The sequence below is a fragment of the Saccopteryx bilineata genome, chromosome 6, assembly GCF_036850765.1.
Source record: "Saccopteryx bilineata isolate mSacBil1 chromosome 6, mSacBil1_pri_phased_curated, whole genome shotgun sequence".
NCBI lineage: Eukaryota > Metazoa > Chordata > Mammalia > Chiroptera > Emballonuridae > Saccopteryx > Saccopteryx bilineata.
Genome location: NC_089495.1, coordinates 101,252,867 through 101,273,560, shown reverse-complemented (window position 1 = coordinate 101,273,560; position 20,694 = coordinate 101,252,867). Strand labels below are relative to the sequence as shown.

The following is a 20,694-nucleotide window of genomic DNA, read 5'->3' as shown; positions in this document are numbered from 1 at the left end:
AACTACCAAAGATAAATAAAAATATTCAAAACAAAAAGGCAGGCCACACAAATCATCCACATAATTCAACAGTTTGCTTCATGTTTGCAAACTGACACCATCCTAGAAAAACAAGCAGATAACACTGCAGGTGCCGCCGCTCCTCCCCTTCAAAGTAATCAGAGCTGCTGCACGGTCACACCTCAGTGCTCTGCATTCTTGTGCACCCTTAAAAGGTAAGAGGGAAAGGGGGTGCGAAGGTGCTGGTGACATTAATACCAGTAATAATAATAACAATGATTTCATTTATTCATTTAGACAGTCTCTGCAAACCAGGCACCTTCAGATAACATATTGACAAGCTATATATCATCACCTATAGCATTGTATTTGAAGTATCACCTTATAAATGGGAAACAGAGGACTTTCTTAGTATTAATTGTAATGATAAGGATCACAGTGATTTCAGAAATTATTTATGCAGGCTGTCACAGACACTTCCACTGTGAATTAGCAGTGAGTATTAGTTAATGGACACATTAAAAATTTTACCATTCATTTCGTTGTTTCAGGCGGTACCAGAGATGGGAACGATGCATTAGCCTCATTCCCCTGGCACACGCTCTTTTGTTTTATAACAGTAAATTGCTTTGCACAGGGCACGTATGTAATGGGACATTTCAAAACAAAATAATTATCTTGTTTGTACCAGACACCACCAAACTAAAATGTTTCAAAACCTAATTTTTCCATTACATTATAATCATACTTAAGAAATAGAGAAGATATTTGAATATGCTGAAACTTTATAAGTGCCATGGAAATAATCATAAAAAGGTACTTTAAGCCATTTTAATATTTTTGAAAGCAACCTCTCTCAATTGCCTGCAGACATCACCAGATATCTTGCCATCATTTCAAATTTACCATGTCTTCATTTCACTCCCCGCAAAACTTTTTTCTGCTCATTTTCTACCCTTAATTAAAGTCATCATTTATATACCAATCCTCCCAATTTCAGCAGCTCTCTGTTCTTTGCCTCCTCTCCCTTCCCCCTTCCCTTTGGCCACAGCTCTCAGTCATCTCCATGAGATCTCTCCTCCATCCCACCTTCCTCTTCTTACAGACTGTCTGATATGTATGTCCCCTTGCCCATGGTTTCTTGGACATTGCAGCAGCATTGAAGTTGGGCAAGTCTACCCCTCATGTCAAATGCATCTGATAGGAAGCTGCCAAAAAGAACTCTTACGAAGCATTTAAATATTTTCTGAATACATAATACATATTTGTGATACAAAATCCAAAATGTATGTAGAATGAAAAGGATATCTCCCTCCTAAGTCTGTCCCCAGCTACTGAGTTCCTTCCTGTGGCAAATAAATATTCATCAGCTTCTGTGTATTTCCCCAGATATCTGTATATCTCTTTGCATATAAAACAAATATGTGGTCTTTTTAGATTTAAACACAGTGTGGGTACACATGCACAAACACACACAGAGTAACATTTTATGCGTGTACACAGTTCCACATTTGGCTTTTCCCACTGTATAAAATTTGAAGTTCACTGCATGTTGTTATTATAGAGCTAATTCATTCTTTTTCATGATTGCATAACATTCCACCATGTGACATATTTCATAGTTCATTTCAAACAGTCCCTAGCTTCTACATTTGAGTTGTTTCTGATCTCTTGTTATACAATGTGCAATAAATATCCTTAAACATGTCTTTGCATACATAAACAGTACATTTCACTAGTTCTGCTAATTCTGGATGATATGGACAGTGAAATCATTGGTGAATCCAAAAACATAAAAGAACTTCCTTTATAAATTATTGTATATCTTGACCATATTGTGCTAAACTTCAGGTTAAAATCTTTTAGAAGTTTTCCAACAGTCCTTTTGAGGATAGTCATATCAGTTCTTGCTGGTGGGTATACTTCTACCTATCCTGAAAAGAAACACAATCTAAAATATATTCACATGAGCAACACTTTCCCTGTATGCACACACGTGTGCACACACACACACACACACACACATAAACACATTCTAAATTCTTACAAAGGTACTCAAAGGGAGAGGATTTAGCTGCTTTAACCTGACATCTTTTCCCACATTCTGAGCCTAACAATTAGGGAAGCCATAATGACTGGTGAACAACTATGAAAAATTAAGTATTGTTAGTATCCTCTAGTAATAGAATTCTGAAAATGAAAATGGTGAAGATCGGTGCAAAAATCAGACCACAGAGTCAAAACACTCCATCCAATGCTCTGATAAACATGAGATAACATAGAACATACATGCATACAACACATAGAATACTGTCATTCTTTCCACTTGAAAATTAGTGACAGGCCTATGTGACCATGTGACTTCTGGTTACAATGGCTTTCCACTGTCTGATGTTTACAATGGCTTTCCACTGTCTGATGTTCACACTAAATGGTGTCATGCTAAATTATACCAAAGCATTCATGAAGTGTGTAAAAGCAACCCATCTGCAGAGATAAGAAATCCCACCAGCTGATCCAGACAGACCATGTCTCTAGGCCGTGCCTGGTATCTAAATGAATGGAAGACATCAGTCAGCCTGGCTGGAAGGGGTCTAATGGAGTCCAGATGTCAAGAGCCACGATATCATGTAGCCACACCTTCTAGTCTAGGATGTTGGCTCTGTTTAATAGCTTCTTGTCACTAATCTGTTCTTCTCCAAGATTTAAAGGCCATCTTCTGCCCTGAGTTCCATACCAATGGGTGCAGCTCATCAGAAGTATCCTGAGACACTTCCTGAAAGTATCCTGAGAGAGCTCTCTGACCTTCATAAGCTGACAGCTAACACACTGGAGCACCAGGTCTTTCCAGAAGCCTTCAGATCTGCTGCCAGCAAGTTCTGTGACAATGAACAAAACATAAAAACAAAACAAAACAAAAAAACAACAAGAAAACCTCCAAATGGATAGAACTCAACGTACTTGTTGTCAATAAAAAGATCTTGCTTCATCCCTCTACAGGGTAATATCTACCCAAAAAACTTAGAAATATTGGAACACAAAGACATATGCACCTCCACGTTTACTGTAGCATTATTCACAGTGGCCAAGACATGAAAACAACAAACATGTCCCTTGATAGAGGATTGGATAAAGAAGATGTGGTACATATACAGTGTGTCCGTAAAGTCATGGTGCACTTTTGACTGGTCACAGGAAAGCAACAAAAGATGATAGAAATGTAAAATCTGCACCAAACAAAAGGAAAACCCTCCCAGTTTCTGTAGGATGATGTGGCAGCATGTGCGCATGTGCAGATGATGATGTAACACCGTGTATACAGCGGAGCAGCCCACGGCCATGTCAGTCAAGATGTGGACGGTACAGAGGAAAGTTCAGTATGTTCTGTGGCTCGTTAAATTCGAATCTGTGACCAAAGTGCAACATGAATATCGGCACGTTTATAATGAAGCACCACCTCATAGGAATAACACTACTCAGTGGGATAAGCAGTTGAAGGAAACCGGCAGTTTGGTGGAGAAACCCCGTTCTGGTAGGCCATCAGTCAGTGACAAGTCTGTAGAGGCTATATGGAATAGCTACCTAAGGACCCCTAAAAAATCTGTGCGTGAGCCCACATCAAACTGCACTGAATAGGTATGAAACTGGGAGAGTTTTCCTTTTTTTTGGTGCAGATTTCACATGTCTATCATCTTTTGTTGCTTTCCTGTGACGGGTCAAAAGTGCACCATAACTTTATGGACACACTGCATACAAAGGAATACTACTCAGCCATAAGAAATCATGACATAGTATCATTTACGACAACATGGATGAACTTTGAGAACATTATACTGAGTGAAATAAGTAAATCAGATAAAGCTAAGAACTACAGTATATAATTTCGCACACAGGTGGGATATAAAACTGAGACTCATGGACATAGATAAAAGTGAAATGTTTACTAGAGGAAGGGGTGGGGCAGGTGAATAAGAGAATTTAAAAATTAAAAAAAAAAAAAAAAGATCTTGCTTCTGCCTCCGCTTGTCTGCTGCTGACTAGGTAGGTTGTAACTTATCTCCCCTAACCACAAACCTGCCTTTGCCTTGATGCACCAAGATTTGTTCTTAGCAACGTTTAAACTGGGTCCAGAGACCACGGAAATGTTCAAGGCAGAAACTACTGAATTAAAAAGCTCCTCTTAAACCATTTTCATGCCAGAAATTAAATTCTTATCTGAGACCTGTCACAATGCAGAAGGTGGTCAACGTTGCATCCTGTTTCTCCCAATAGAGGTGATTAGCATAATGACCACAAGAATTGACACTGTGTGACAAGCAAGCACTCTAATAGTTGTTGGCTGCTACATGGTTCTATATTAAATTTCTTCTCACTTGTAAGGTAATGAGGATTCACTAGAAATGGCCAGACTGAACTGCACCCTATGAAAAATGGTAGTTACTGTTATTGTACTAATAATCATAAGGGCCTGAAAATGCCAATATGCTATGCATCCTCATGGAAAGAGCACAGGCTTTGAGTATTCATTATGCTGCTTGTTGACTATATAAATTTACAAATATGTTCTCTGAACCTTACCACTTCATCTGCCGAAGAGAAGGAAGAATACTTCATGGGCTTAATGAGATAATGAAGTGACATAGGAACTTAAAAATACTTGCTACGTGCCCATTACTCATTGTGGGTGACAGGACAGACCAAAAAGATTTTAAAAATAAATAATAATTTATGTTTCTCATCTATATTACAAACACCTTAAATTTTTAAACAGTTTTAATATTTTATTAACATTCAAGGCAAACAAAACTATTTTGATTTTTTTTTAAATAAGAGGTTGGGCCTTGGCCAGGTGGGTCAGTAGATAAAGTGTCATGCCAGTGCACTAAGGTCGCAGGTTCAATCCCCGGTCAGGGCATGTACTTCTGCAATCAATGAGTACACAACTAAGTGGAATAACTAAGTGGAACAATGAGTTAATACTTGTCTCTCTCTCTTTCTCTCTCTCTCTCTCTCTCTCTCTCTCTATATATATATATATATATATATGCACTTCCCCCCTCCCTTCCTCTCTCCCTCTCTCTCAATGGAAAAATAAAAATAAGAAAAAAAAAGAGGTTAATGTCTTTACTTGTTCAATGAAGCCAAAATCTGAGCGGTGTAATAATGTGTCCTTATTTTTACAGCATTTTGTCCTGGATGGCAGGCTGATTCTGGAGTCACAGATAACACCAGGTGTGATAAACAAAGTGCCCAATCACTTGAGCTTTGTCAAGGTCATTCACGATGTCAGCAAACTGGAATTACTCATAAAACACAGGATTGCAAATATCTCTCAGACTTTCTAGACAGTTTGAGCACCAAGGCTCTCCACTATTCCCAATTCTGAACAGGGCATCAAAGATTCTGCCTTCCTGAGAGACCTGGAAAATTAAACTTCTTGGAAAACGAGACTCCACCAGGCTGGCCAGTAGAGAACTGGCAAGACACTAAAAGTTTTCAGGGTTCTGGTGCTCTGATCAGATGGCCGTAGGCTGTGAGGCCCTCTTTAGCTGATAACCAGATACTTACGGTGCTTTCTTTTTTATTTTTATTTTTCTTTAAATTAATTTTAATGGGGTGACATTGATGAATCAGGGTACATACGTTCAGAGAAAACATCTCTAGGTTTTGACATTTGATTATGCTGCATTCCCATCACCCAAAGTCTAATTGTCTTCTGTCACCTTCTAACTGGTTTTCTTTGTGCCCCTCCCCTCCCCCAACCCTCTCCCTCTCCCTCTCCCCCCCACCCCATAACCCCCATCTTTTATTTTTATTTTTATTGCTCGTTGTTTATTTTCTCCTAGAGGCCCCTATTCCAGGTGCCCCCAATGAGACAGAATGTCATTTTTCTCAGGTTATGAGGCTTTGTTCTGTACCACAAATGGTAACTCATCTAAATTAAGTATGGGACCAAAAATTCTTCAACTAAGCACTTTAGCCACAGAAAGATCATAATGAAGTCCAAATTAATCCCAAACCCCTTCCCCTAAAAGGGCACCAGCGGAGCAGGTAAGCTGGCAAAGAGGGAACAAACCTGCTGTGGCAGTCTGCACAACTTAGGAGCCTCTGTGTAACTGAATGGTGGTGGCACTGGGGCTGCTAGTTCAAACGTGAGCAATCCTTGCCAGTCCTCATACAAAATCTCTCAGGAGAGAAGATGAGACCTAGCCCGACCAGGTGGTAACGCAGTGGATAGAGCGTTGGACCGGGATGCAGAGGACCCAGATTCGAGACCCCGAGGTCGCCAACTTGAGTGCGGGCTCATCTGGTTTGAGCAAAGCTCACCAGCTTGGACCCAAGGTCGCTGGCTCGAGCAAGGGGTTACTCGGTCTGCTGAAGGCCCACGGTCATTGATGCTTCTCATCTCTCTTCATTCCTGTCTGTCTGTCCCTATCTATCCCTGTCTCTGACTTTCTCTGTCTCTGTAAAAAAAATATATATATATATATATATATATATATATATATTTATAATCTAGATTAATTTGGACTTCATTATGATCTTTCTGTGGCTAAAGTGCTTAGTTGAAGAATTTTTGGTCCCATACTTAATCTATTATATATATATATAAAATCTAGAAGTTCAGTTCCATATAGCTACAACTGCTGTCTCCGGGATGATGGTGACACTAACAGCATCAGCTCAGGACCATCTCGCTGGAGCTAGGAAAGGCCTTGTAGTACATGGAGCATATGAGTGAAATTCAGGTTTATCCTGAGTCCCAAGAACGGAGGCTGCGCAGCACGTGGCCAGTCACTGGGCTACAGAACAGAAGGGACACTATGAAGGTCATTCCTCTCTTTTAATACAAGGTTAAAATGGGCCAGCCTGTACATCTGGATGGCTATCCACAAGGTACCTAAGGCTAAAGTCCTCCTAAGGAACCAGTTTCATAAAGCACTGGTGTCTAGGGTCAGGGATAAGCAATTCTACATAGTCCCCACATTTTGACCTCAGAAATACTGGCATAGAGGCACACTTGTGGAGAAGAGCAGATGAATCAGTCCCAAAGGATTCGGTCTAGAATCCTTAATGCTTTGGGCCTCAAGCTCTAAGGAGGTATGTAATATCCTCTCTTTCCTATAACCTGTGATAGGACAGTTCCTAATTCCCCACTGGAAGCCAATTCCTTTTTTTTTTTTTTTTTTGTATCCCAATAATCTTATTCCAGGCCCACATACTTTAAAGACAGGGCCCTATCCACAGACACTTTAAAACTTGTTTATAATTTAGTAAGCAGTGGCCAATTCTTTTTGCCATTGCATATCTAGAATGTAGCATACAGCAAGATCTGATACACACAGCAAGCTCTCAATATAGCATATATATACATGTATATATATGGCCAGTCCTCAATAAACATTTGCTAAATGAATGAATGACTATCTAAGGGCAGTCCCCCCAGAAGGGAAGATGAGGTAGGGAGTGGGCTGCTGTGCAACAACCTGTGGGATACAAGAAATGCTAGAAGCAGAAGGCTGAAAGGTTACTGACCAGGAGAACCACGTTCTCCCTGAGTCATGGATCTTCAGCAAGACCAGGACAGACTAGGGGGAACTACTAATGCCAAGCACAGCAACTTAACAAGATATCTGCTTGGACCTTCAGGGGCACAGTTCATTAGAGAGTAAATCCTCTCTTCCAGACTATTGATAGCGTCTCTTTATACCACATCAGACCCTTTGATGAAACTGACCTGTGTGCTGAGACCCCCAAGATCTGATTATTCAAACAAGCCCAGTGTCCAGTGCTCCAGAGTGGCCAGAATGTTCAAGGACATGCTCAGTGCCCCTTGCCTACTTTAGAAAGTCTATTTGAAGGATTGATGGAAGACCACTAGTGAAGGCAGAGACAAGGGCACAGTTCTTCCACCTATACCTTAGTTTAGCTAAAAAAAAGAACCAATGGTTTCTTACCTACTAGGATTTTTGTCTGAGGAGTTTTATAATAGCTTTAAGAGGTATTTCTCTGGATTACAGTCTTGGAAAAGATGATATATCATGAATGAAAAGGCAAATGAGATACACCCACAGAAACAATGATCAGATATTTCACTTCTAAAACTGAAGTCATGTAAGTTACAGAAAAAAATACAAATTTCAAACTTAACTTATAAATTATCAGCTTTCATATTATAAAGACATCTAAATTATATGTCAATTTTAAAAGGCAAAAAAGCCACTCAAATTGCATTAATGTGGTATCATTTTAGGGTGTTATAAAATATTTTAACCAACTTGATTGTAAAAAATATTAGTTTTTCCACTATCAGGCATCTAATATGGACCACTGCAATGATTAATAATAGGCAAGAATCGTGTTTATAGAACTTGTTTTTGGTATAAAAACAGTCTGGGCTATGATATAAAGACTCCAATGAGGATACAAGTATTTCCCAAAGGAAAACTAGAGTATACAAATATCGTTCATTCATTGATTCATTCAACAGGACACATTCCTTCATCCATTCAACCACTATTGTCCTTCTGCTCTGTGTCAGGCCCTGTGTTAGCCTTGGGGACAGTTTTTGGGCCTGCAAGGGAAGTTTGGTCTCCACTGTCTCCCACCAGCCCCTCCCACATATGTACACTATGTAAAGGTTTCTCCAGGAATATTCTTAAAAGATGGTCACTCAACTCTTGTATGCTACATTGAGACAATATGTGTAAAGAGTCCAGTACAGCACCCAGCAATCTCCAAATCCATTCGACCTAGCCCACTCCCAATAGCCAAGCGCTCCGAGTTCCGGACTAGCTGTGCTCAGCTATCAGCCATCCAACCCTGAAAACCTCATCTCAGCACTCTGAACCTGAGTCCACTGTGAGAACTCCGTTCTGGAAGGCCCTTTCAGTTCACAGAGATTGAGATGACTAGAGTGTTCTAATACTGGGCAGAGCCATGACCTCACAAGGGACCTGTTCTATCAGATGACTCAAGGTAGACAGATAGTTCTCTTTTGCACAGAGCTGAAACTGACCCTCTGTGAATTCAATCACAGGGCTCGGTCCTACACACGGCAGTAACACATAACCTGTCTACACCTCTTTTACGTGATAATCCCTTATATGTTAAAAAGACCTGTCACATTTTCTCAAATCTTTAAAATAAAAAGTATCCTTTAAAGTCAGTCATGATCTCCATGATCCCCAGACCTTTTCATAATATGAATTACATTCCTCTGTGAGCTTTTTTTTTTTTGTATTTTTCCGAAGCTGGAAACGGAGGCAGTCAGACTCCCGCATGCGCTCAACCGGGATCCACCCAGCACTCCTACCAGGGGGCTACGCTCTGCCCATCTGGGGTGTTGCTCTGTCGCAACCACAGCCATTCTAGTGCCTGAGGCAGAGGCCATGGAGCCATCCTCAGCGCCTGGGCCATCTTTGCTCCAATGGAGCCTTGGTTGCAGGAGGGGAAGAGAGACAGAGAGGAAGGAGAGGGGCAGGGGTGGAGAAGCAGATGGGTGCTTCTCCTGTGTGCCCTGGCCGGGAATCAAACCCGGGACTCCTGCACGCCAGGCAGACGCTCTACCGCTGAGCAAACCAGCCAGGGCCCTCTGTGAAGCTTTTTTTTAAGAGGAGGAGAGACAGTGAGACAGACTCCCACATGATGCCCAAACTGGGATCCACCCAGTAACCCTCATCTGGGGCTGATACTTGAATCAATTGAGCTATCCTCAGCATCTGAGGCTGACACATTCGGACCAATCAAGCCACTGGCTATGCTAGGAGAAAAGGGAGAAAATAAGGAGAGGGTGGGGGAGAGAAGCAGATGGTCATTTCTCTTGTGTGCCCTGACCAGGAATTGAACCTGGGACGTACATACACCAGGCCAGCGCTCTATCCATTGAGCCAACTGGCCAGGGCCTTCTGTGAGCTCTTTAGCCAACATTTCTATTTCGAATGTAGTACCTAAAATATAATGTATATTCTAGGTTTGTAGTATGACCAGTACTATAAAGTAGGACTCTGGCAATGCAACACGAGACTGCATGATTGACTCAGAGTAAAAAAGAACTAAATGTGTAAAAACTAATTAGAGGAACACTGTGTGAACCACACTCATCTATAGCTCCACAACAAAGAGGCAGGTAGCAGAGTGGCCAAGCACACATTGCGGCCAGGTAACCCAGATGGGTTCAGATTCTAGCTATTTACATGTATTACAAGGAATTTACATGTATTTATAGAAATCACTTAACGATTCCTCTAAATGGGGAGCATATAGTTCCTACCTTATAAGATTGATATAAAGAAGTACATGAGGTATTAGATAAAAAGCATTTAGTTGGAGGCATATAATAGTTACAATAAATATTATCAACTAAAGTAGAAAACTTATTTATCCAAGTGACTGCTGATTTAGGTGATTATCTAATAACCTGGTATGTGATGTATACTCATAAAAAATATGAAAAGAGTGACTTCTGAGTTACTTCCTTTGTAACTAAATATTGAGACACTAATAGATAAAAATAAACTGACACTTTCTTAGGTTCAAAGGATGTGCTTCATCTCTTAAGAGAGAAATGGACTGAACTATATTAATGGAGTGGAAGCTAAGGGGGAAACAGAAAAGAAAGCATTAAAACAGCCTGCTCATTGAATCTTATCGATATATAATTTTCAGAATTTTCTGTGCTGTAAGAGTATGTTCTCTTTGTTTATTGGTTTACCTTTATGCATACCTTTTAAAACTTCATCAGAAAAATCATAATCTAATGCCAATCAACTTCCAGTCATGTGTGCTATGGCAAGTGGCCCTTAAACTAAAATGACTCTCTGTCCCAGTACTCACTGAATTCTAAAAATCAGTTCTGCCTAGCCCTGGCTGGTAGGTTCAGTGATTACAGCATGTCATGTGGACGTCCCGGGTTTGATTGCTGGTGAGGGCACACAGGAGAAGCGACCATCTGCTCCTCTCCCCTCCCTCTACCCATTCTTTCCCTTTTCCCCTCTCACAGCAAGTGGCTCGACTTTTTTGAGTGTTGGCTCCAGGTGCTGATTATAGCTCGGCTGGTCGAAGTGCATCAGCCTAAGGTGCTAAACATCGCTCAGTTGACTCGAACACTGGCCTTAGATGGGGGTTGCTGGGTGGTGGCCAGTAAGGGCTCATGTGAGAGTCTGTCTATCTCCCCTCCTCTCACTTAAAAATAAAAAGTATGTGTGTATGTGAATGTATATGAATATATGTACATATATTAATTTTTCATATTTATTTACTTCCACTTTGTGGACAGAGGAACCCAGCTACGCTGTGTAACCAACAGAAACTGTGAGATAATAAACAAACAGTGTACTAAGCCATGAAGTCCGTGGTAATTTGTTATGAAGCAACAGAAAACTAATACAATCCCTGAGCTGATTTAGACTGAACCAAAACAACAACAACAAAAAAACAAGACAATAACTCCTGGGATGGAGCCCTGGACTGTGCAAGAAAGGGAAAGTAATCATCCTCTAGCCAGGTTTTCACCACGTAGCAAATCCTCCGACATGACTCGCGTGGTGTGTGATGTCCCTGCCCCTGGAAGCTCAGCCAGCCTGGTGACTCGCTCACAGTCCACAGAACGCAGCAGAAACAGCGCTGAGTAACTCCCCAGGTCACCACGTAGCAAATCCTCCGACAGGACTCGCGTGGGGTGTGATGTCCCTGCCCCTGGAAGCTCAGCCAGCCTGGTGACTCGCTCACAGTCCACAGAACGCAGCAGAAATGGCGCTGAGTAACTCCCCAGGTCAGGTCGGTTTCTGTCCAGCTCCATACAGCACTCACTGTAGAACCCATTTTATCAGAGAGTCTGGCACTGGGCTTTAGGGGAAGCACAGCTTTTCCACTTTCCACTTACTAATTATAGATCTTCTATTTACTCCTGTCCCTTGTTAAAATATCATCCTTAGGGACTTCAAGGAGAGGAGAAGTGGCCATCACGAAGCAGAATCTGGCCATTCCTGGATTCCCAGACATCACACCACCAAACCACGCCATTAACCTTTGGCGGGAACTAGCCAGAACACCAGCCTCAGTAGCAGTCACTGCAATTCAGTAAGAGAGACATTTAAATATTTAAAGACAGGAGAGACTGTCAATTACTGATTGAAAACATCTCTCTTGTTCCATTTTATACCCTGGAAAGATCTACCAAATCGATTTGCTGTAAAACTCTAAGCAATCTGCCTAACCTTAGTCTCCGCATTTCTAATCCAAACAAACTTCAGAAATAATGTTTGAGTGAAGAAATTTCGAGAATGTTTTTTAACAAAAAAGTCTTCTTGTGTAAACTTTCATCTTATTAATTAAATCAATACATATTTATGGATAATATGAGGTAAAAAGATATGAAACAATCCCTGGCATCAGAAGGTTATAACAAACATAAGTATTTAACTAAATGCAATGAAAAATACAGTAAGTTCTATAAGAATGGTACAGCAGGAGAGACTGCATGCAGCTGGAGGTCTGAGAAAGAACTGTACAAAGGATTTGAATAACCTCTCCCAAACCCAAGTTTCTCAATTCCCTTTACCTTTATCTACTCCAATATCCTAGACTTGTCTGCACCTGAAATTATTCCATCCTTCAAATCGGAAACTAAACTCTAGATCCCTGTTGGGAGGAAAGCCTTATCCTCTCTCCCGCATGAGTCTCCACAGAGAGGGAGGACTACTGTTCAGTCTCCAGGGAAGGCAGGGGCTAATCTGACTAGTTAATGACTCGACTCCACCTTCACCCGGGAGGAAAAAACAATAAACATCATTTTGGCCTTAGGTCTCCAACAATTTATCAGAATCTCTGTAGTTAGCAGTCACTGGATCCTATTCAGCCATTAATAAGCTGTCCCTTATCACCTGTGTTTCATTCTTAAAATCTGAGAATTCAGAGGGGGCAGATGGATGAGTTATTCATCTCCCAAATATCCAACAAGCCCTTTATCTCTCTGTCAAACATTCCCTATAAACCATCCACCCTCCATCAATTTAGTTGTTCCCTAGCCCCATCTTAAACAAAGTGCAACAGGCCTTACTTTACTAAACTTGATCTCCAATCTTTGGTAGACACTATGAAACTATTTACTACCTAGTCAATCTTCCTCAGGTCCCTCTTCAGTTTCAATTCTCATTATCTTCAGAAGCTACCCCTAACTCTCCTAAACTCTTACCAATAGCAGATGACTTGTCTTCAATTTCACTGAGAAAAATATATGAACTTCCTGCCAACACCTACTTCCATAGACTTTGTCTCCTGTTCGAGGTTCCTCTCCTGCCCTGTGCTCTGGTTGCTTTGCTCTTTGGCATACTCAGCAGTCATGCCCCATCAATTATTCCCCCTCTCCTGAAGCTTCAACTTTTGATTCTAATAATTATTTCTTCTCTTCACACATACACATTCAAAACCCATTTCAAAAACAAAGCAAAAGAACGACAAAACCAAAACTCAGTCTTCAAGCTAGGCCATTCCTCTAGCTCAGGGGTTGAGAACCTATGGCTCACGAGCCAGATGTGGCTCTTTTGATGGCTGCATCTGGCTCACAGACAAATCTTTAATAAGAAAAAAAATAGTAACATTAAAAATATAACATTCTCATGCATTACAATCCATTCATTTCCTACCGCTCATGTTCATGGTTGCGGGTGGCTGGAGCCAATCACAACTGTCCTCCAGACAACACCAAATTTGTATTGGATAATGCATGGGTCATTGTATGGTTCTCACAGAATTACATTTTAAAATATGTGGCGTTCATGGCTCTCTCAGCCAAAAAGGTTCCAGACCCCTGCTCTAGCTATGCTTGTACTCCTTTAAAGAGCCAAGTTTTGGGGAAGTGGCCCGCCCTGGCTCCTTCTGCCTCCCCACTTGGCATTCTCAGTGCAGCCGAATGCATGCCACCTTTCCACCAAAGCTATTCACATCAGTGTGACCCATGACCTCCGGGCTAACAAATTCAACAAACAATTTTCATTTCTTCCTTGACTTGGCCTCTTGACAACATTTGATGTTTAACAACTTCCATCTTGAAACTCTATTCCGCTGGCTTTTTATAACATCACAGCCTCCTGACGCTCCTTCTATACTTCCAAATGCTCTCACTCGGTCTTTATTGGTCAAACCTTACATTTTAACATTTTCCCAGGATTCTATTCTTGGCTTTCCTCTTCTCCAACTAAACTCTCCCTGGGGAGGGGGGACAGGAAAGGGGAAGGAATATTTATACCCTGAGTTATCTCACATACCCATAAATCAATAAGACGAAAACTGAACACATTTGTTTCCTCCCCAGCCCCCACGCCAACCAGGGCTTACCTCTATCATGGCACTGCTCTGGGTCTGTTTATCTGTCTGTCTCCCCCACCCTGACTTGCCGAGGGGATGGACAGAACACACTGATAGTGGTGGCTCCCGAGAACAGGGACTGGGAATGTGGGCGGGGACAACTACATAGGAAGAACGACGCATCTTAGAAGACCTAAGGAGTATGTAGTCATAAGAGAACTCCAGGTGACTTCACTGAACTACACTGTGAATATCTTAAAGGGAAGTGATATGTATGTATGTATGTACTCATCCATCCTTCCGTCTCTGATCTCCTGTGCTGAGCACAAGTACTTGACATATAGTACTCAATCCATAGGGTATTCAATTCATTTTTTTTTTTTACTCAAATAAGTAGAAGACTGGGATGTCTGAGATAAGCTTGAAGAACTGGTAGGATTTCAACAGCTATAGATTGTGGAGGAATCACTTAGATCAGAAGGAGCAGGAAAAGCACAGGTGCAGACAAGAGCACTGGCCTGGCAGGGTATATAAAGACAAATAATGACTACTCACACGAGGCTACTAAGGCATGATTTTATAAGACTTCACGATGGAGCTACAGATGCAGCCAGACAGCGGCAAGCCAGTGAAGTGTTGTGAGCAATGGGATGTGTGATTGCAAAGGAAAATAATTAAACAGACAGAGGTCACCTCTTTTCTCTTCTTCTTCTTTTTCAAGTGAGAGGAGAGGAGATAATGAGACAAACTCCCACATGTGCCCCTACTGGGATCCACCCAGCAACTGCATCTGGGGCTGATGCTCTGTCCATCTGGGACCATGCTTACAATCCAGCTATTTTTAGTGCCTGAGGCAGAGGCTCCACAGAACCATCCTCAGTGCCCGAGGCCTATGCACTCAAACCAATCAAGCCTTGTCTATGGGAGGGGAAGAGAGAGAGAGAGAGAGAGAAAGAGAGAGAGAGAGAGAAGGGGGACGAGGAGGGGTGGAGAAGCAGATGGGAGGACACCTCTCAAACAGCCACCAATGCATTACCTAGTAAGAAGAAATGAAGGCCTGAACTACATACAGCAACCAGAGTAAAAGCAGAAGGAAAGGGGTAAATAGGATTTTTGATATTGAAGGTAAGTTTTTGGCCATCCAAGAACAGTAGAATTAGTTGAAGTATTAAATTTAAAGGAGCTGAAAAATTTAAACCTCTACCACTGCAATCACAAATGGTGCTGGGTGCTAGATTCTTCAATGTACGTAGCAAGTTTATTGTGTTGGTAAGAGCTCCAACAAGCATAGGCTTGCACATCATTGGTAACTGATGAGAGCATTCTCTATATGTTAGGAAAGGCCATTCTATAACTTTCGAGGGCGGACAGCAGTACAGAACGTACCGTGAAGCTGTTGTTTGCATTTTTGGTGCTGGCTTCAGCCACACTGGCATCTGAGAGGTCAACTTCATCAAATATCAGGGACTGTTAATGAAAAAGAACACAAACATATTAAATGAAAACCTAACTCAATGCTCGTCAATAATTTCTTTTACTATCAAGTCATGACTATGAGGCTATGTCAAGAATTAGGAATAGAAAGTAAAGAAAAATTTAAGTTAGTGATACTTTGTGAGGAAAACCACAAAGTACAACTAACACATAAATCTCAAACTGAAAAGGATTTCAAAGAACTCCAGAACACTGTTTCAATGCAAAATGTTCTGCAAGCATAATTCATGGGGAACCTACTAGGAATCTCTCTCTCTCTCTCATACACACACACACACACACACACACACACACACACACCCCTCTCCCACCCCAGCAATCTCTCTAAACCTTTTAAAAACACTGGCAGGAAGGCAGAGGCAACATCATCATTCCCACATCTGCTAAGTGAGAAACGAAGAGACCTAGCCCTGGCTCAGAGCCTGGTGAGTTACTGAACTCTCCGAGCCTTACTCCCTCATCTAAAAGATGGCGTCTCTTTTGTACTCTTAAAGCGGTTCTAACAGAAAATGTTTCAGTGGTAAAAACTCCATAGAAATGGAATCTTTAAAAATGTACAGTTTATAAAATCAGCAATTCTAGTAAATAAATGCATCCTTTCCACATTTAGTCATCTGGTCACTGTTCGCACTCTCTCGATGTTCTCACAGTAAGGCATAACAATGCTTCTCTAAAAGTGCAGAAAAGGGGCTCCCTTCTCTGATAGTTTCCACAATGACCAAGATCATGTGAAATGCTATAGAAGGTCACAGATAATTTCTCCAGCAAAGAACACTTTAACTCTTTCTGTTGTGAATACGGAATAAAGGCTATTTGGGGGGACCGTAGAGAAAGCAGGGAGTTGCGTCGAGTGGAAGCAGAGGAGAAGCCATCTGGAGAAGGGAAAGGAGGAGCAGGGCTGAAGACTAGCAAGTGGTCAGTGCTGCCTGGAGATAAATGTGAAGCCAGGACGGAGCCAGACCAGGGACAGTCCTGAACAGAATGACTTGTAAAATAAGATTATTTTATGTATTTATTACTTCTACAGATGTATAAGCTAAGAGCAGGGTTTTGTTTTTTGATTTGTTTTTACTTCCTGCTCTATAATTCTACTAATCACATTAGGAATAAACACTCTTTAATATGAAAATGCTCAATTACTGCCCTGGCCGGCTAGCTCAGCGGTCGAGTGTTGGCCAGCATGTGGAAGTCCTGGGTTCAACTCCCGGTCAGGGCACATAGGAGAAGTGACTATCTGCTTCTCCACTCCTCCAACTTCTCTCTCTCTCTCTCATTCCCTCTCTCTCTTCCCCTCCCCTCCCACAGCCATGGCTCCAATGGTTCAAGCAATTTGGCCCTGGGCACTGACGATGGCTCCATGGCCTCGCCTCAGGTACTGAAATACATAGTGCCATTTGGAGCAAAGGAGCAGCAGCCCAAGATGGGCAGAGCACAGCCCCCTAGTGGGCCTGCTGGGGGGATCCCAGTCGGGGTGCACGCAGGAGTCTCTCTGCCTCCCTGCCTCCTGCCTTCTCAATTAATACAAATTAAAAAGAAAATAATCAATTACTCAATTCGTACTATAGCAAAAAATCTTAATGTTTACTTTGGAAAGAATACTAAAATGTCAGACTTAAATGGCAACTAATCATTAAATAATTATTTTTCTTCCAAAACTACATAATTCTTAAGCCTTGTTTTATTCCATCATGATTTTTATTCTTAACCACTAGCACAGCTGAGTGACTGCTCTGTGTGTCAGGCACTATGGAAGCACATCATGTCTGTTATCTCATTTAAGCCTCTTCTTGAGGCCATGTGCCTGCGTGTGCTGGGACTGGGCCAGGGACTCCTGTCTGAAGCCAGGGCACTGATTTGTAACTGCTATAGCAATTCTTCCTTTCATGGTGAGGAAAAGAGCTTTGATGTAGAAAACAGCAAGAAAGGGGAGAAAACCCAAACTTTTTAGTTTATTATATCTAATAAGGCTATATTCAATAATTGGAAGGAAAGAATAATGAAAGAAGGAAGGAGGGAGGGAGGAATGGAGGAAAAGAAAAAAAAAAGAAACCTATACTAGAACCTTCCTATTCTATTGTCCTTAGGGGACATGCCATGAAACTGACTCAAATAGGCTCCCTTGAGATTTAGTACAAGATGGGTCACGTTTATAATGAATTCATATAAGAGCAGAAAAGCTACAGTGAGCCCCAAGACAAAAATTGTTTAGAGAACCAAAATTTTAAATCCATTCATCACTTCCAACGCTTGCCGCTAGTTTTCTCTCAAGTTACCTTTGAGTCCTTTGCATAATAAAGCGTGCGTCCTCGGAGCTTGAAGTACCGCTTTTTCCACCTTTGGAAAGAACTGGTTTGCTTCAACAGTTGTCCCTCTTTGATGCTGGTCTGGGAAGGAGAAGCACAATGGCATGATTAAAGTGAAACTCAGAATTAATGACACACTAGCATTAATATTTTGAATATTGTTCCCATATCCTACAAATTACATGAGAAAATATTTTCTTCTTTTTTTTTTTTTGCAATCAAGGGAGCACATGTGCAAAGTCCCAAATAACAAGGGTAAATTTGACACAGTTCTTGGACCTCCAGGTAGTCACAAACAGTATGAAAGGCACATGCACAAAACTAATACTCACGCCCTGGCCGTGAGTTGGCTCAGTGGTAGAGCGTCGGCCTGGCGTGCGGAAGTGCTGGGTTCGATTCCCGGCCAGGGCACACAGGAGAGGCGCCCATCTGCTTCTCCACCCCTCCCCCTCTCCTTCCTCTATGTCTCTCTCTTCCCCTCCTGCAGCCAAGGCTCCATTGGAGCAAGGATAGCCCGGGCGCTGGGGATGGCTCTGTGGCCTCTGCCCCAGGCCCTAGAATGGCTCTGGTCGCAACAGAGCGATGCCCCGATGGGCAGAGCATTGCCCCCTGGTGGGTGTGCCAGGTGGATCCCGGTCAGGCGCATGTGGGAGTCTGTCTGACTGCCTCCCCATTTCCAGCTTCAGAAAAATACAAAGAAAACAAACAAACAAACAAAAACAACAACAAAACTAATACTCACAATACAGTGTGATGCATACAGTGACTTGTATACACTAAATACGTAATAAATGGTGAAAAGCGTAGAGGTGTAGAGGTGTAGTATGATACAATAATATAAAAAGGCATGGGTTTTACATCCCCATGCCTATTTTCATAACTGGCAATTTGTACTTCTTTCACCTTTTTCACCCATCCCCTCTACCCCCTCCTATCTGGCAACCATCATGAATATAGTCAACAATACTGTAGGACCTATGGTGTGAGGTGGACACTAGACTTATGAGGGTGATCACCTCGTAAGGCATATAAATGTCTAATCACAATGTTGCGCACCTGAAATGAAGATAATACTGTATGTCAACTGTAATTGAAATAAATTTCAAAAAAAGCAAAACAGAAAAGCATGGGCTCTGGAGCCAAAAATCTTGTATTCAACTCCTGGTGCCACCACTTATTAGCTGGATGATTTTAAACAAGTTACTAAACTTTCTGATGCCTTTATTTATTCATCTATAAAATGAGACAACTTCTAGGGTTGTTGTGAGAAATGAATTAAAAACATGTAAAGGACTCATGCATGGCACATAGCACGTGGTCATGAATAACATACAGCTAATGGTACATGTTACTGTAACAAACACATGTTCACAGCTTTGTGCAAGGCAGTGCAGGAAAGGAATCATCAGCTCTGCTTCAGGGAGAGTCAAAGTCCTCCCCGTGGAGAGCCCTCCTGGGTCTTGAAGGAGTTTATCAGCATGACAAGGGATGAAGAAGGGTATTTTAGGTGTATGCAAAACTAGAAAGGTTTAAAACTGCATGGATTTGGGGAAGTCTTCAAAAAGCTTTCAGTTATAAATTTAGTCTAGGGCTTACGAGGGGAAGCAGCAGGAGATGTGGCTGGAAGAGGCCCACTGACTCTTTTATTATCAACAAAACACAAACTATTAAGCAAAGTTTGCTGTCGCCACTAAGGCACTTATGCTAATGTTTACTTTCAATTTCAGTAAGAGATTTTTCTCTATAGCTTGCTCTAAGATTGTCTTCCAGGAATTGATGAGCGGTCACTAAAATTTAATGATAAAGTACCTCTGAAACTTCGGTACCAAAGAGCTGGATTTGGATACAGACAGATTTCAAGACAAGCTCTTCCACACACTGACAACATGAACCTGCATAAGTCCCTCCCGCTCACTGTGCCCCGGAGTCCTCTCCGAAAACACGGAGATGGTCATGCCAACTTCACAAGGTGTTGCAGCTAATTTACTTAAAAGAGAATGCCTGGAGGGCACCTGCTCTGTCTGGGTGACAGAAAACATTCAAAAAATGGCAGAAAGTGTTATTATGATATCATTACGCTATTATCTTCGAGGAGTATCTGCCAGGCCCTGAATTCTAAAGAGCTTCCTGAAGAAGAAAGCATTCCCAGGCCGCTGTAGGGCTCGGAACAGCTGGAGCTGGAGGCGAGTGTGGAGAGACGAAGCTGAGGGAGAAAGGAGGAGAGTGTGGAGAGACGAAGCTGAGGGAGACAGGAGCCAAGAGTGGCTGGCTTTTTCAGTCTAAGTGCAAAAAGCTCGTGAACTGGTTGAAGCCGAGAGTGAGAATGGGAGACGGGTGAGAAAGGAAGTGGGGAGCCCTGAGGAGGCTGCTGCCACAGGCCAAGGGAGAAAGGGAGACGCTCACACTAAGTTGAAGCATCACGGACACGGACAGGAGTAGAGCAATGTGGGATGTTATTTTGGAGGCAGAATCTATTGAACTTGGTGGAAGGCGTGAAGGATGAGAGAGAGAAAAGGACCCAGGGAAGTCTCAGTGTTTGGCTTGGGCAACTCCATGCGGAAGACTGGGCAGGAATGGGCGTGGGGAAGGG

The 20,694-nt window shown here is 42.0% G+C and overlaps 1 protein-coding gene across 5 annotated transcripts in view; it reads right to left on the bottom strand.

The window, feature by feature from the left end:
• Positions 1-20,694, bottom strand: part of DGKH (diacylglycerol kinase eta) — a 236,050-nt gene that overhangs the window by 109,843 nt on the left and 105,513 nt on the right. For all 5 annotated transcript variants that reach the window (XM_066234070.1, XM_066234074.1, XM_066234073.1 and 2 more), the window contains 2 exons: positions 18,075-18,185; positions 15,694-15,774 (listed from right to left, as the gene is read on the bottom strand). In XM_066234070.1, the coding sequence (XP_066090167.1) occupies positions 15,694-15,774; positions 18,075-18,185 (192 nt within the window). The remainder of the gene's footprint in view (positions 1-15,693; positions 15,775-18,074; positions 18,186-20,694) is intronic.